Source organism: Notamacropus eugenii, chromosome 5, assembly GCF_028372415.1.
Source record: "Notamacropus eugenii isolate mMacEug1 chromosome 5, mMacEug1.pri_v2, whole genome shotgun sequence".
Classification (NCBI taxonomy): domain Eukaryota; kingdom Metazoa; phylum Chordata; class Mammalia; order Diprotodontia; family Macropodidae; genus Notamacropus; species Notamacropus eugenii.
In genome coordinates, this window is record NC_092876.1 from 405,791,772 (window position 1) to 405,809,496 (window position 17,725).

At 36.9% G+C, this 17,725-nt stretch overlaps 1 protein-coding gene across 6 annotated transcripts in view; it reads right to left on the reverse strand.

Moving 5' to 3' along the window:
* INPP4A (inositol polyphosphate-4-phosphatase type I A) overlaps positions 1-17,725 on the reverse strand; it is a 202,446-nt gene that overhangs the window by 23,874 nt on the left and 160,847 nt on the right. For 4 of the 6 annotated variants that reach the window (XM_072614602.1, XM_072614598.1, XM_072614601.1 and 1 more), the window contains 8 exons: positions 16,562-16,808; positions 12,110-12,142; positions 7,763-7,935; positions 6,141-6,264; positions 5,126-5,252; positions 4,803-4,943; positions 3,013-3,110; positions 592-704 (listed from right to left, as the gene is read on the reverse strand). In XM_072614602.1, coding sequence (XP_072470703.1) covers positions 592-704; positions 3,013-3,110; positions 4,803-4,943; positions 5,126-5,252; positions 6,141-6,264; positions 7,763-7,935; positions 12,110-12,142; positions 16,562-16,808 — 1,056 coding nt within the window. The remainder of the gene's footprint in view (positions 1-591; positions 705-3,012; positions 3,111-4,802; positions 4,944-5,125; positions 5,253-6,140; positions 6,265-7,762; positions 7,936-12,109; positions 12,143-16,561; positions 16,809-17,725) is intronic. The other 2 variants (XM_072614604.1, XM_072614603.1) reach the window with 1 other exon arrangement.

Below are 17,725 nucleotides of genomic sequence, written 5' to 3' on the forward strand. Positions count from 1 at the left end.
AAATCTAATTTAAAATGTCGTGTCCAGAACAGATCATAATCCAGGTGAGGTCTGAGCAGAGCGCAGCACAACTGAACTATCATCTCCCTTCTTCTGGATAGCATTAAGTTTAAGAGAGTGTTAGCTTTTCAGACAGTCATGCCTTAGAGCTCTGATTTAAGAGTTTGGAGTCCCACTGACCACCACCCCTTCCTGGTTTGTTTATTTTCTTTCCCACATTTAACTCTTATCTGTGTCTTAGTCATGGATCCTGTACAGTTGATTTTTTAAAATCTAAGTGTAAGACTTTACATTTACTCTTGCTAAACTGTATCTCATTAGATTTGGCCCATTTTTCCAGTATTTGCAGAACACTACAGAGTCTGTTTCCAGACTCTGTGCATTAGCTTTATCTCTGTCTACCATTCAGTGCATTAGCTTTATCTCTGTCCTTTAAGGAATAAGTTGACAGGCCTCTGACAGCTCTGGTTTCATCAAATGAGGGAATAATTCAGACTATTTTTCCATCACTTTAGGAAACACTGTTGAGCTTTCTGCCTTAAAGAGGTTGGAAGATAAAGCCATGTCTCCTCTAAATCAACCAATCAATACCTCAGCTGCTTGCCAGAGAATGTCAACATTCTTATTCTTTCTGGCATGTACATTCTGTCCCAGAAACCGCAACAGCTCAGGCAGGCACGTTTGACTACGAGATCGAGGTAGACCTGAAAAAGAACAAATCCTGCACAGTTAATAACTGCATTCACTCACTCTATGTCCCCCTCCCCTCAAATATATTGTCTGAACACAGACTGTACTTTCCCTGAAAATCTGGCCTCAACAAAAGTCTCAGTTCCCCATATCACCATGCTCTTTGAGAAGGGAAATAATGATGAGGAAGGTAGAGTGCAGTGAAGATAAAAGAACAAAATATCTTTACCTAATTGAAGAATATGAAAAAACAATATTTCTCACAGTAATTTCTTTCTTTAATGCTGTAGTTAAACTGTTTTCATTTTGAAGAGATTTCATTTTAGGAATGTGACCTGGCTTCAGGGATGGCCTGAACGATAAGACTTCAAAAGAAATAAGAGAGAGCTATATTTGACTGCTGCAAACAAAAATTTTAATTAGAAAGTGGGGGAAAAGATAAGCTTAAGGATTGAGGCTCCAGCTGCAAACCAGGGTGAACTCAGGGATGCTATATGATCTTGTGTTTTTCTACTGCTATTTCAATTTTCATGCTCATTAGCCAATCACATCACCTTCTCCTAGCTAACAGCTACATAAAGGAATTACTTTAGATTTTCTGGATGATTTAAGTGTAGAATGAAAAACCTATTTCCTATTCTGATTTGATGTCTTCTGTTTCCACAGTTAGCATGCGGTCTCTCTGTATTCTTGAACTTCAAAGAGCTCATCCCTCCTGGCACCACTTAGGTTTGATAGATCAGTCAGATCATTCCGTCTTGGGAAATTAGGAAAACCTTGATGAATTTGAATGAAAGGCTGTTCATATCTGTACTATAGGGTTTTCAGTGACTAACTACCTCCCCTAATGGTCAAGCATAAACAGATACATGTCAGTAAAGATCTAGAAGAAAAAAACAAATTAATTTCAACTATCCCTTCCATGAACTCCTAATGATTTAAATACTTTAATGTACCACCTTGTGACCATCTCTAATTGTTTTAAAAAGACTATGAGCTTCATGAAGAGGACTACGTCTCATTCTTCTTCAGTATTCCCCGCAAGCCTTAATAAAGTGTTGGCACATAAGGACTGCTCAAAATGTGATTAACTGATCAGGCTCATAAGTAATTTAGTCCAGGGTTCCCAATACTTTCAACTTGATAGATCACTGACTCTCATAGAGTACTTTCCCTGACTGGTGAGACCTCAGAGATCCATTAAATCCAAGAGGAATACAAACTCTGTTTATTGGCTCCTCTTCGGCTTTCAGTAAGCATTCCTACCAGAGCTTTAGATAAGAAACAGAATTTGAAAGACAGAGCTACTTCCCTCTTGCTTGAAATACTGAGAACTGTCAAATAAAAGCAGGATGTTTCTCATTTGTTTAACATTTACCAAACACTTGGAATCTGATGCAAGAGTAAGGTCTTTTCCACTGACCACCGAGGAAAATATCTGTGTAGTAACAGTTTCAAACTCATCACTGAATTCATCTCTTTAGTTCTGGCCCCACAACAGTATAGACAGATGGGTATATGCATCATTCCTAAAGAATTACCCAAGCAATGAGTACTCTTGGAGCACCGACACTGTGCCAAGAACTTTATGTAGGATATGAAAGGAAAATACATGGTTCCAATTTACAAGGAGTTATCTATTCTACTCAGAAAAAAAGCAAAGACATACAAAGGAAATGACCAAAACAAGATAGCAGACCAAAAAAAGTACTACATTCAATAGAACAGAGAAATGACAAAGGAGATTAGCTTAACAGAGGTTGAGATGGTCAGGGAAGACTTCCTAAGAGCAATTTTAATATTTGAGCTGTGTAGCCATTCAATAGAAGAAATAAAAGGAACATTTTAGTAATGGGAAATAAGGATAGATAGGTAGTGTGGGTCCAGATTATGAAAGACTTGTAAACTTAAGCAGAAGAGCTGAAATGTGTCAGGGCAAGTAAAAAGAAGTTCTTTTAGATTATTAGACCAGTTTATTAAAATAAATACGAAAAATCTATTTTAGAAAAATATATCTCGTGTGTGATAGCTGTGAGAATAAGAAAAAAAGAATAAATCTGAGTGATAACAAGCACTTAAAATTTACTGAATTAAACTGTGTCATGACCTCAAAGGAAAAAACAATTTGTATTTTTCTGGGTGTGAAATTCACAAAAACCATTTAGCTGCTTCATAAAAGTATTTAATTGACATATAGAAAAGTATTTTTTATCAGAGTATTTTTCCATTTTGACATAATTCCAAATAAAGAACTCACACATTTAATGTGCTCGGGGGAAAGGGGCCACAGGTAACATCTAGAATAAATGACAATATACTCACAATCATCAGGTAAAACTTCCTTGAACTGCTCAAAGTAAGAATTTAATCTCACCAGACTCTCCACATTAATAATTTCTTGCAAAGATGTGTCTCCAAACCTTTGGAGGTTAGAAATGAAAATATAATTTAGTGTGTTAGTACTGGTTTTTTCTTTACATTTGATTTTTCCCCATTAATAAAACATGGTTTCATATGAATCCTAACATTCCATATCCTTTTTCCTCAGAACACAATTTTTCCCCCCATATTGATGTTTTTTTAGCCCTGTGATTTCACAGGTATATGGGTAGGAACTTCACTGGCCAATGAAGACTGATTTAACTTCTCTGCAACTTACAGACTGTAAAGAACTGCCTTTGACAATGAGAGGTTATATGTCCTGCCCAAGGTCAGAGAGGAGGTATGTGTCTGAGGCAGGACCTGAACCAAGGTCTTCCTAATTTAGAGGCCAACCCTCTGTCCACTATTCCCTACTACCTCCATTAGTGTCACCTGATATATTTCTATCACAAGTACATGATTTTTGATTTTGCATCACGTTCACTATATCATAACTATCCCACACACAGTCTGTCCAGGCTGATACTGCTGCTTTACAGCACCAGGACATTCCCTGATTAGTAGACATGTTGATTAAATTGCTTTACTCCCTCCATTTTCTGCAAAATAATTACCAAAATTGTCACCGCCTGACCACTGAGCCGTTTCAGTTCTGACTCTCCGTGACTCCATTCGGGACCTTCTTGGCAATGGCAATGGAGTGATTTGCCATTTCCTTCTCCAGGTCATTTTACCCATGAAGAAACTGAGGCAAACTGGGTGAAGTGACCTACCCAGGTTCACACAGCTAGTATCTGAGTATCTGAGGCTGGATTTGAATTGATGCCTGATACCTGAGTACAAGTACTTTAAATCCAAAAGCCATTATCTTCCTTGAAATTTAAAAAGCATGCTTTTTTTATGTCTACTAATTACTTTGAAGGACGCTGTTACTAATCTTGAGGGCAGGGACCATGTTATTCATCTTAGAAACCCTACAGAGCTTAGCACAGCATTATTGTAAACATAGTTGGTCCAAATCAATAGTATCTGACTGAAAGGAAATAAGGCAAACACATTATAATAAACACTGTCAAAGCAATTCAAGAAAAGGAGAATTTAATTTTTTCCCCTTTTTCCAAAAGGGTTCTTTAGATTTTAGAAAGGTTACATACATGAGTAGTGGCTTTCACAGGAGTATATGAGAAAAAGAATGGAAGAGCAACCCCTGCCTTCTTTCTAAATAAGCCCACTTTCAGGCAGATGAGAGGGAGGTAACAAAGATAATCTTCTGGTTTTGTTCTACACTTGAACACGGCATCAACTCACACATGCTATCTGGCCACTGCCTCATAAGCTCCACAAAGATATGGCTGGTTTTCTTTCTTGTGTTAGACAAGGTACAAAAAGTACTAAGAACTCTCAGCTCAGACAAATGGCAAATACTGTTACTTAACGTCTGCTTTAGACCACATGACACCCTTCATTTATCATGAACTTAGGATGCTTTATATTAGTTATTTCGGTATACATCTTATCTTCCCGACTCTAAGTTCCTTGGTGGCAAAAACTGTCTTATTTATCTTTGTATCTCTCCCAACACCTAGCACAAAACTGTGTATACACGGGTGTTTAATCATCACTAAAAACCACATTTTCCTTGCAATGGAATTAGCCTCTTTCACATCTAATCTAACCAAAAACCTACTGCTGTCAATGAAGAAGCAGGATTTGCTGAATTGGGTATGTACCTCTCTGCCAAGGTTTGCTGCTCATTAATTCCCACATTGAAAAGGACAGGTTGAACTCTCAGAAGCATGCCGCTCTGAATCTCCCGGGGCAGCACATCAAACAGAGTGCCTGGCAATGGAATCCTCACATTAAATCCATCACTTAAAAAACAAAAACAAAAACAAAATGGGGGACATTAAGATGCCTTCCAGGAGAGGAGAATGACCTTAAAGAAAAGGGGTAAGTTGGCAATGGAGAAATTTACACTTAAATATAAGAAAACAGATATGCCTTTCAGCTCTTAGAACTTAAAATGTATATACATATGTATTTTTTTTTTTACCGATTTCCTGTAATTACAGGAAGCATGTCTGTTGATGAATTTGACGTGGCCTGCGTTACTTTAAAGGTTACATTCCTCAAGTCCATAATTCCCAAACTCATGTCTTCCAACATGGCCAGCTCCTCACCTGTACCAAAGAAAGAGAACAAGGAATGTGAAACAACAGGTATTTAGGATCCAGATTCCCCCTCAAGAGAGAAAATCATTTATTTTTTTACTTATTTCTGTCGTTGCTAGTTCCACAATAAAACCTCACTATAACTTACGTTAGCTCAAGGAAGAAAGCAAATGAGCAACTTTCTCAACTTTTTTTTTTTTTTTAACAAAAGAGAAAGTGCATTTTAAGCATTTATTAAAATCTGTACCATCTTCATGTCTGAATTTTTTTCCTCAGATAAATGCCAATGGTAAATTCTATCCTACCTGTCAAAAGCAGTTAGTAGTAACAGGGGCTATACTTCCAAGATTTATCTGGAGTATAGTAAAGAACAACAATGAAGCAAACAGTATTAAAGACCAAGATGAGAGTCCAAAGAAGCAGGTGGAAGCTATAGCGCCTTAATTTCAGGAGCACAGAAAAAACAATATGCCCATCCTCAGATAATGCCATGTGTATAGCTAGATCTTCAGTCCATTTTTCTTAGTAACCAATTCCTAAACATTTAATTGCTCCTAGTGATCTAATGAGACTTCTTTAGGGACACTGGCGTCTGAAATTCCACAAGATAATTACACTGATTTTTATGGAGCTCCAAACTCTACATATTTATCTTGCTGGTTTGCAAAGTGCTTTAAAAGTAATATTCTCAAAATAACCCTGGGAGGTAGGATTATTCCCATTTTATAGATGAAGAAACTAAGGCAGACAGCAGCTGAGCTTGTTACACAGCCAATAAGTATCTGAGGCAGGATCTAAATCTAGTTCTTCCTGATCTGAGGTTTAATGCTCAATCCATTGCTTCACCCAGCAGCCTAAAAGAGTCTGCCCTTTTGGGCCAGAAGAAGCTGTTCTCACCATAGGTGCTGAGGAGGCTTTCAAATTGGGCCAGTAAGCCAATAGTGTAGAGTTGTCGTAGGAAACCATCATCATGTAGGCAGTTCCTTAGCTTGAGAATGAACCCGCAAATGAGTGCAGTCAGCTGTCACAGAGATGGAGGGGGAGAAAGGAGAGGAAGGAACATGAAATAGGTAGAGAAACACTGCCTCACTAAAGCAACACACAAAAGGATACATGCTTCTGCCTTCAGGTAATAAGCTCCTTTGTCTTTATTACTCAAAGCAATTTACAGACATGAAATTCCTAAGCCTCAGGACCTCCTAGGACGACTAAATGACAGTAAATGTCTTAATTTTGGGGATGTTGGTCAAAGAGCACAGAGGTGCAGAAGGGGCATGGGATGATGAACACAATGAGTGGGATGGCCTGCTATTCTCCTTAAACCCTGGTTTTTCAACCCAAGAGATCAATTAAATTCAGGCCTTGACAGTTCTGACTCAGTCAAAAAATATCTGTTATCTGAAGGTCTTTAGGAAAACTGAATGAATTCTGAAGTCACTCTGAGGATCCCGTTAAGTTTAAACAACCTTTTGAGAGCACTATAAGCCCTGTTGATTCCCATGAAGTGACATAGGATAGGGAACAAGTGCTGGGTTAGAAATGTGTTCACTTTGTTCTATCCTATTCAGTATGAGACTTCTCATAGGGGTCAGCCCCTGATGAGAAACAAAGCACTCCTCACCTAAAGACCCAGTGATGTTTCCACAATGGTACCTAATTAATATTTCAAATTAATTTAAACTCTTTCTTTGGCTGTTTAGACAGAAAGATAAGGAAAATGATTAAAATAAGAAATCCAGGCAAGCCACTGGGCTAACGTAGCCTAATCAAGGGGAAAATGGATTTTGAAGATAGTAAATATCCACACCCCTCTGTTTAGGTCATTCTGTGTATTATGGTTGTTTTTTTTTCTTGTGACAAGACCTCCCCTATCTTGCCCATGCTTAAAGTGCAACATCCACTCATCCCAATCCTCCTACTGAAGCTTTAACCTACTGTGTTTCCAACCTAGGTCAATTAGTTCCTCCTTTGGTGGCCTGGAGACTTGATGCTGCACTTAGTGTGGATGCTCAATTGGCTTTAGCCATACTCTAGTAGCTCAATCATCTATCAGCCTCAACCTCTCCAATAGAAGGGATTATAAGTATATTCCACTATATTTGATGATCATTCTGTTCAAAGGCTTGGAAAAAAAAAACTCATTTGACTTATACAAATGCTGCTAAATCCTTGGCTCAAAACCTACTCTGACATCAGAACCAGAAGGTGTGCATTTCCTGTTAGCCAGGGCTAACACAATGAAAAGCCCATGCTAAATATGGGGGCAAAAAGGGAGGCATCACTGACTTTTTGTCTCAAGTCTCAGCAAGTTTGGAAATTTTCATTTTGCTGTGAAACAAATTTGACACTGGGGTAATTCAGTTATTATTAAATGGTGGGGTTGCCCTCCAAGATGAAAGAGAAGGAGGGAAAATTCATGAGGAGTCAGTTGGTTTTAAAAGATTACTCTCCAGAGGCCACTAGGCTAGGGAGCTGCTCATCTAACAGTTATTCTGTTACAACAACATCCTTTGGCTTACAGTTTGGCAGAAGACAACATCCCTGCGATACTGGAGCTTCAGGTACATAGCTATTGTTGGAGCGCTGTCCTGCATTAACAGGAAGACCATTGCTTTCTTGGCTTTGTCACTCATCATGGCTACGCAATCTGTGAGTGTCGTCAGCAAGGGGTAAAGGGCCTCACTCCATTCACCTAAGCGTGTTGGATAGTGGGAGTTGTGTGAAAGAAAAGAAGAGACGGCATGTTAAGAATCAGGCTCTGAAAGGGAGCAAAATTAATTCAGTTTACCCATTGACTAGCTCTGTCCCTTAATTATTTTCTCCTCCAACCCCATCCATTTTCTCTTCCCAACCCAACCTTAGGCACACAGATGATAAACTGAAGAAATTAAACAAGAACCAACCAGGTTTTCTAACTTCTAATATAGTGGCCTTCCTAGGTAACTCAGCGAGTTATACTGCATTCTTTTGGGGGGGGGGGGGGCAGAAGAGGCAATCGGGGTTAAGTGATTTTTGAACTCAGGTCCTCCTGGCACACTGTGCCACCTACCTGCCCTGATACACTACACTCTAATATAGATGATATATTCAAAACACTATGGCAATAAAGGTGGCAAGATCAATCAATCCTAAACATGCTTTTTAGGGTAAGAAAAAAAAAAGACAGCTACTCATTGTCTACCTGCTATCCTATCAGTCACTATTCAATGTATAACAGCTAACCTATCAGTCGCACAGGCATCCATCTATCAAAGCAGAATAAGGGGTTCCTCAGGAGCTCCTTTATAAATCAATATTTAAGTTAAGGCAGATGACCTTTCTGAAAAACAGGATAATTTTTGCCCCCTTCCTTTCTGCCCTTCCTCTTATTAACAAAAAGTGTTTTCTAAATGTTCCTTTCAGTCTCACTTTTCCTATTCTAAAGGAAGTCTTTTTCACACATCCTTTTTTTGTTGTTCTCATATTTTTTTCCTGTTCTGTTCCCTAATTTCCACTGCTACCTCAATATTCAAACATATATTTTTGTCCCAGTTTTCTCATAGGAGAATACAGACATTGTGTCAAAACAACTCTTTAATATTGATGGGGAAAAGATACAAGATTAGAAGGATGGTTTGGCTTTTTGTTTTTTCCCCTTTCTATTTTCAAAGTATTTCAAAAGGAGTTGCTTTTTTTTTATCAGATATAGATATTTAAAAGTAGCCCCAGTCCAGAAATGCAAGTTTTATTACACACACTGGGTAAACAGATGATACCAAACAAAATGTTGTACAACACGAGCCTAATCATCATACATCAGACAAACTAGTGCCTTGAATAAAAGACACCCAACTAAGTTGGAAGCTATGAGGCAACAAAAATCTGATGGACTAATTTCTCTCTCACTAGAGAAAGTGAATGTAAACAGTATGCTCACCAAAAGAGCAAGTGACCTTTTAGCCTCATGTAAGAAAGGGAAGTGAAGGCAATAACCACATTCTGCTTCTTCTGAGCTATTAAACATATTTCATAGCACTAAACTAAGAAAGAGATGGATCACAATTCTTTTTTTCAGGGGTCCAGGGGACAGACAACTTTGGACATGGACAAGAGGCAGACAGGATGGGCAGGCAACGGATGTGTTGTGATCTGCACTGATGTAGGCAATGTTCACATCAATGAGATGACATTTTCACTGGAATACTAGAGGGGGTCATACAAAACCAAAAAACCCTCAAGTTTTCATTAATATAAATTTTCATATAGAAAAGAAAGTTCAAATTTTGAAAATGCTCTAATTATATAAGTAGGTTTTTAAAAGTACATGTGTCCATAAGCACATACCTATAAAGGAAAAGGGCAAGTCTAAATTCAGAGTCCAGAATAGAAAATTTGTACTAATTTAATTGTGATGACAAAAAAAGCACTGAACTAGGAGTCAGAAAACTAAAGTTCTAGTACTTACTTTATTACTAACTGCATTTTGTAATGCATCTGTAAAAATCTGAGCTTTTTCCTTGTCTGTAAAAAGTGTATTGGGATGGGGAGAGCTAGATGCTCTTAATGCTTCCTCCCAATTTCAAATTCTTATGATGGTATAACTATGATTTTTTTAGAACACATTTTTGGTTTTTCTCCTACAGACTTTGTCTATTGATGTCAGTGCCATTCAGCTGTTATCTCTGAACTAAAGGGTAATTTTCTTTTTAGGAGCTGATCACTTTAGCAGTGGGTAGAAATTAAGATTCTTTTTGTCTCCCTGTTTTCTGTGTGATTATCAATTTTAAGTAGCTTTCTCCCTTCTCCCCTTTTGATAAGCTTATACATACAATTAAGTTTATTTTCATAATGTGAAAAGAGATTATCATAGAAGCTCAAACTTGGAAAGGGCCTTGAGATCTCACAATTCAATTTGTGAATTCTATGTGGTCTTGTCTATCTAGGATGGCAAAAATGAAAGTGAAACTCTATCTTGAAAAAAATTTGTTTTAAATCAGCCATGTTATAGTCATGATAAACTATGTTCAATACTGGGAACCACATTTAAGAGAGGCAGAGAAAAGAAGCCAGAACATTCCTACTATGTAAAAGAATGGGAGATGGGGTAACTATCTTCAATTATATTAAAAGTTGCCAAGAAGATAAACAGAATACATGGGTTTGTTTGCACAAATAGCTCAATAGAACTGAACTAAGATCAATGAGTAAAAGCAGATTTTGACTCAATATTAAGAGAGAATTTCCTAATAAATTGATGTGTTCAGTACTAAAAGAAGCTGGACCAGTGGGGGCACTATAAAAAAGATTCAGGTGTGGAATGAGAAGGCTGAAATAGTCAACCTCTAAAAGGCCCTTCTAAAGCTAAAATTCTACAGTTTCATGCAGTTTATTTTCATCATAAGTGCTCTGTAGTATCTTTAAAAAATGAAAATCCCAAAGATAAAGCAAAGATGACAAACAACGCTATTGAAGAAATCTAGAAGAGGAATTTTTCATCAAGCATCCAAAGCAGCTGATTGAGGGGCAGTAAGTAAAAGGTCCTTTCTTATGTAATAAACATTTCCTATACAACTGGAAATTTAAATATAGTAAATTTAACACACACAAAAATGAAAAATCAACTCATGTCAAGCTATAAAGACTGATAACCAAGTAGTTTTACTACTTAACTTCTGTGCATTGATTTTATTCCAGCAAAAATAAATAACTTTACATAAATATAATTTATGTGAATAAACTGAAGCAATGAATTCGTTGGCACAGGATATTAAATTCCTTCTAAATGTATGTTGGCACCTTCTCTGAAACTTATAATCTGAGAGAGCAGCATAGAGCATCAAGGAGTCCAATAACTTGTACAGGTCACACAAACAATATGTTTCACAGAGGGGACTCTATATGACTTCATATGTAATTTGAAAATCTCTAGAAATAGCATATCTAAAATAAGGATGAGGAGCCATTACAAAGGTGAATATTTCAAAGCCTAAAGACTATTTCAGGGATAGGTCTAGAGACAATCTAGATTAGACCAATGGCCCGAATTCATTCTAAAAATCCTCCCCTCCCCAGAGCTGCCAATCTACGACTTCCTCACAGTAGCTTCTAAAACTTGGCAGTTTGCTACCACAGTAAACTAAAAAACAGCTACAGATAATCATTGTTAGGGGGTGTTTCCCCAAAGGAAGTTTTCTAATACCAATGAAATTACATGTCTAGTCATTCCCATGTTTCTCACTCCAAAAAAAAATAATGTAACTAGATAGTTACCACTATCTAAGATATCTCTAACAGTGAGCCTCAAAGGAAAATGGAAACTGTCCTGTCTTAATCATATTTAGGTGGAATTAACTACTTTTTGCTCCTTATCAGCTCAAAATCTTTCCCTAAAAAATTCATATAAGGACCCTGATGTTTCATTATGGAGTTTAACTCTGAGTTCCTGAGGGTATTATCAACAGAACCCAAGCTGAAAAAGGCTTTGACTACAGGCCAGCTGGTAAACCAATTTTGCTAAGGTTGTGCAAATTTATTACTAGTAGAGTAGTCACTTTGGTGATAATTTCTTTTTGTCTATTAGTAATTCATAAAAGCCATGTACAATAGCACTGAAAGTTTGTGATATGCGTTGGTGGAAGGAATACAAACACAGAGGCCATCACAAATTCTTTGAAGCACTGATACAAAATATATAGCAAGTGTCTGAGATGATATCTGAACCCCAGTGTTCCCTGACTTTAAATCCAGCTTCCTATCCACTATGACTTGTTTCTCTATTTAGACATCTTAAATAATTTTTGCTAATTTAGTTATAAATGCTACCCTAAATGTTAAATATCAACACAAAGTATAAATCTGCAGAAGCCATGAATGGAAAACACACATACCTGGGCTGGATTCTTCAGGAGGGGGGCTGCTATCTGCACAGAAATGGAGGTGCAACATGCATGATTAAGTAGCAGCAACACAGTTTAAACATAAGCAACTCAAATGCTTAGGGCAAGGGCATAAACAGCTTTCAGTAAAGCAGCTGAACAAATAGCAAAAGATTGGCCATCAATTTGCTAGACTTGACCAGAGCTCAGCACAGCACCTGGCACATAGTAGGCACTCAATAAATGCTTACTGATTGATTGACCACATAACAAAGGGTAACATTAATGTAATCAGACTGCTAATATGAATAAGGATCTTTCTTTTTAGAGAAACATTCTAATTACCATTTGTAGACTGTTCATATTCTTCATCAATACTTAAACACAAAATTTTCATTAGGACAGAATTAACATTACAATGTGACATGAGCCTTTGGAAAGCTTATAAATGAATCACATTGTATATGGAAAAGTTACATTTGCAAGCAAATATACAATGAAAGACCCATAGAGATTTGTGGATCTAATTAACAAAGAATGAAATTCAAAATCAGTTACCTGGATTAATGCCCCTTCTCTCTTATTCTGGAAGAAGTATTTTTGAGATTCAAACTTAATAAGGTTCAGTAATGAAACCATTATGCCAAAAACAAACACTTCATTTTCTGGATTTACACTCAACAACTATTAGCAAAAATTTCTGCTCTTTGGGCCTTGGGGATGGGGGGGGGGGGGGGAATTTAATAATTTAACAACATTTTACCTACCTATATTATGCCTTGCACTTGAAGCAGATTTTTTTTGGGGGGGAGGACCTAGGGGGAGAGACTGGGTCACTCTATACCATTCAGGCTGGACAGGGACAGATGCTTTAATCTGCTCTATTAACAAACTGGGCTGGTTTAGTTCTCCTTTAGGAAACCTGGTGGCATCTGGCTCCTGGGGTCTCCCCCTATTGGTGCTTAACTTGGTGTAGACACATGATCAGCTTTAGTCCTACTGCAGCTCTGAATCCCCAAACTCAAGTAATCCACCATCCTCAGCCTCCCCAGCAACAGCGATTATGCCCAGCCAGAAGTGTTCATTTCAGTTTCACTTCTTTGTTGATCCTCTAGGTATGTTATTCAGTTGAATCTGACACCTCAAAGATATCACACTTAAAAACGATATTAGGAAGAAGTCTCCATTTTGGATTTTGCCGCCTTGGTTCCCTAGCTTTCAGTTAAAAACAAGTGGCAGGAGAGAGGTAGTTTCTGGCCCATAGCATATTTATTTCTATTTATTTACTCACAGAAAATACACTAGTGTCTTAAAGAGAAGTCAGCTGTATTCAGAAACCAGTTTCTGAGAAAGCTGCTGAGGCATCTTCTAAGTATGCTGAGTAGGCTGAAAGACAGCCATTTTTTTCTTGGATAACTAAATTAATCAATAAGGGAAGAAGTAAGGGAGGAGAGGACTATATCCTTTGTCCTAAACTTGGTGACACTGTTTCTCCCTGGTCACTCTTCACGTTAAGTAGGAAGAGATCTTCATTTACGAAGGACAATAAAAGGAGACATGAAGATTAGAAATTTAATCCTGACAAATAATGCCATGGATAATTTTTAGGAATGGGGAAAAAGAAAAAGTAATGGTCTTATAATTTGAAGACTTTCAGCCTACTCCCAGCTTCCCAAAGAGGGAGGGAGGTGGAGAAACAGGCATAAAAGTGACATCAATGTCTAAACATAAATTTAACTTCTCAATCCACTGGAGAATTTCAATAATATTAATTCAAATTTAGAATGACTCATCAAAGGCATAAGCCCAGAGAGTAGAAAGGTAGTATAAGTAACTTCAAAACTGGTGAATAAATAGCAGTGTGTTGCTGTTAAAGTACTTGGAGTGAAGAGGAAAAAAAGAAAGAAAGAAAATGGTTTAAGTTCTTAAGTTCTGAAGCGCTGCAGAAATGGTCACTTTCCCAAATTCTGCATATCCACATATCTGGGGGGCAGATTTTTGCTTAACCTCTATTACAAGTCTTGCCTTTATTTTCCAATGTACAGGCTTCCTTACACAGCCAGGTACTTCTGCTGAACAAGCCCTAAATAGTGCCCAGCAGAGAGTCATGTCAGGCTTCTCTTTAAAGGGTGAGGTTGAAGATCAAGGATGAAAGTAGAAAATGAGGACTTAAAGGTGCTAACTCCACTTAACAAAAGAAAAAAAAGGAAGAAAGAGTAGTTACTTAATAAAGTTTTTTTGTGTAGCACAAACTCCAAGTCAGAATAGCTACCACAATCATTTGAATATAGTACAAAAGGTTATATTAAAAAAAAACCCTGAAGTTGAATGCTGTGAAATTATAATGACTATGCTTACCCAAAAGAAGAGTTCTAAGAATGCACCTCCTTACCTTGCAGAAGTGGGAAGCTATGGCCATAGAACACAGCAGACAACTTAGGACTTTTTTGATACGTTAATTAGTTTTCCTTAATTGCTTTTTTCCTCTTTTAAAATTAATTATAAAGGATTATTTTCTAGGAAAGGTTAGGATAGGGATATGCTGGGAAATGTAGGGAACATAAAACAAAATATATCACTAAAAATTTATTTTTTAAAAGGTTAAACTTCAAGCTTATCCAACACTTGTTGAAATGGTCTAGAGGTCTACCTTTTAAACATACATCATGAATGCATACTGTCTTGGGATGGGGGAAGGGGAGAGATGGAGAGAAAATTTGGAACTCAAAGTCTTGTGGAAGTGAATGCTGAAAATTAAAAATCAATCAATCAATTAATAAAATAAAATGAATGTACATTCACCAACACTTCTTCAGTTCTAATCCTTCAGATTACTTAGAAGTTGGAGGATTTTTTTTCTGATAAATTAAATTCTAAAACTAAAAATCTGCATGGCATTTATTTTAATGGCATATGGTTTCATACATCTTCCTGTGTTTGGATCAGCAAATAAAAATCGTTTGAAACATGCATTTAAGACAAACAATTATAGGAAAACTGATTTTCATGGTAGGCATATTTATAAAAGTCTACTTCTACACATCAGAAATAAACACTTGTTCAGGCATCTACTAAGAAATGTATTTTATATGCTGGCATATTTACAACATTTAACTGTGCCTGAAGATAACACTGAAATTATGGATATATATGTATATATATATATATGCACTATGGCTTATTAAACATATATTTTATCTATTTAAAAAGTCACAGTTACTTATTTGACATTTTTGAAAACTGTTATTTTAAAAATGACAAAATCCTAAGATCAAAGTCAAATGAATATGAATCAAAAATACGTACAAATGCAAAACAAATACATGTACCAACTACATATTCAGCAAGTGCAAACATTTCCTTGTGGATGAAACAGGTGGAAGATATGAATACTGCCAAAAGGTCAGGCTCAAACAAAATACTGTGTTTAAATCCCATCTTGAGTAGGATATGTTCAGGTGAAAAGAACTTTATAAATGAAGGAGGATTTGAGTACTTATTTACCAGGAATAAATTTCTTTACTTATAATAGTTCTTGATTCAGAAACAGGATTTAATTATAATGTGTTAAACTCTTTTGATAAAAAACCAAAGACTTCACTGCATGAGTCTTCCATCTGGAGCATTCTAACTGGACCATACAAGTTCACACTACTAAACCTAACATAGAAGGGTTAAAGAGAAGAAATAATCTAGCTGCTCTTCCATGCACATGGGACCTTTATTGTATCCATTTCAGGAAGACAGCAAGCATAGGTTGCTATCCTGAGTTCCCTCTGCTATTTAGAAAGCATGCAGTGATGGTACTAAAATAGAAGAAACCCAATGGGAATTTATCTTTAGAGTACGGTAATGAATAATTCCACCAAAGTCTTTGAGTTTTATACGAATTTAGCATACTGTCAAGATCAACTTCTAGGTATGTCACATTTTAGCTAGGAAAAGAGAACTAATTAAAATCACTAGGCTTATAATCAGGTCTTTAAAAAAATACAACAAGTCTTTTGGCCTCTCTAAATGTAGTTTCTTCCCAATTTGACTCTTCCATTCTTTATCAAATGAAAAGTTTAACATCACACTCCCTGCAGGCCCAAGTCACCTTTGTGTATTAAATAGCGTTGGTATTAAAAGGTCTAGAAAACACCTGGAAAGCATAGCAGGCTTTCCAAAATAAGCAAGTGTCATAGCTCTTCCCTGGGATTTAGAAATTGCCAAGGATGTACCCTAATACATCAGATTCCGATTTTCAAAATGTTAACATGAATCTTGGCCCTCAGATTACACCTCCTAGCACAAAAAAAGCTTAGCTGAAATATCCTACTCATGCGTGACAACTATTCTTGCACTCTGAGTCAAAGGTATGCTTAAAAAGAGGTTTGGAAAGACAAATGGAAAAAAAAACAAACAATGATATAGCAATGAAAAAAAAGCAACAGAAGGCGAAAAGCATGGACCCATACGCACTTGTGCTCCAATGAGAATGGAATGCAGCAGATGACATGGAGAAGGAGCATGATGAGGATGCATGTGAGGATTCCGGTCTTATCCAATAGGCTCGATTATCCCGATTACCTTTCTTACTAGGCCCACTGACATCACACTGGAAAACATCTTCACAGCTCTCACTGTGCAATCGCTCTTTCTGGAGAAGTTTGTCGACTCTCTGGATGATGCACTCCAGGCTTTTGTCAACATTCAACCAAACTTTTTCCTTAAAAAGGGAAAAAAATGCCTTCCTTACTCTTTCCAAAATGACCACTTCTCAATGTTATCCCCAAGTCCCAAGAATTTACCTAAAACCAAAGTCTGCACCCACAGAACACACTCAGTCCTACCGTAATTATGGACCCATTTGTTAACATTTTGCTTTCTCACAACAAAAACAGAACTCTACTACACTATTTCCCAAGCTTGATATGAGAAATGCTTCTGGAGACCTTAGAAAACTGCAGTGTCACGGAACCCTGAATATTAGAAGGGAATCAAGGGTTCTTGGGTCAGGAGGAACACAGTGGGTTATCTTCTTTCATACTTCAGAGTTTTACTCTTCCAGTTCCTTGTCCTTAACTATTAATATCTACTGTCATTACAGTGAGGGTGTCTAGTTACTTAAAAGGAGGTGCTGGTTCTTTACAGATCCCAAAGGAACTGTTAAGAAGAATTAGAGAACCTAATAATTCATTGCTTTTTATTTTTATGCCCATTCCAGAGAGTGATACTATGGGAAAATGTGCTTTCTGTTAAAGAATTATGCTATCCAGGCATGATAATTTAAAATATAAAGGATAATAGTACCAAGGGAAAGGTAATCCTAAGTGATTAAAAATCAACAGATACTACTTAGTGTTAATTAGGAGATAAGATTCATTTCTTTTTTCCTCTGATAAATTAAGTGAAAGAAGAGTACAAGTAGAGTAGGGCTCTTGAACTGAGAGTTAAAGAGCAGAGAAGTGGTGGGCTATGACTAGAATGAGGCATACTTCAAAGATAAGAGTCAATATGTTGCTTTGTTTTACTTAACTGTGTTTTTGTTGGTCTACTGAATGGGGAGAGGAGCAGTCAATGAGAAATGACCACAATTTATTTTTTTAAGACTTCAATAAACATTTTTGTTTTCAAAAAGGATAG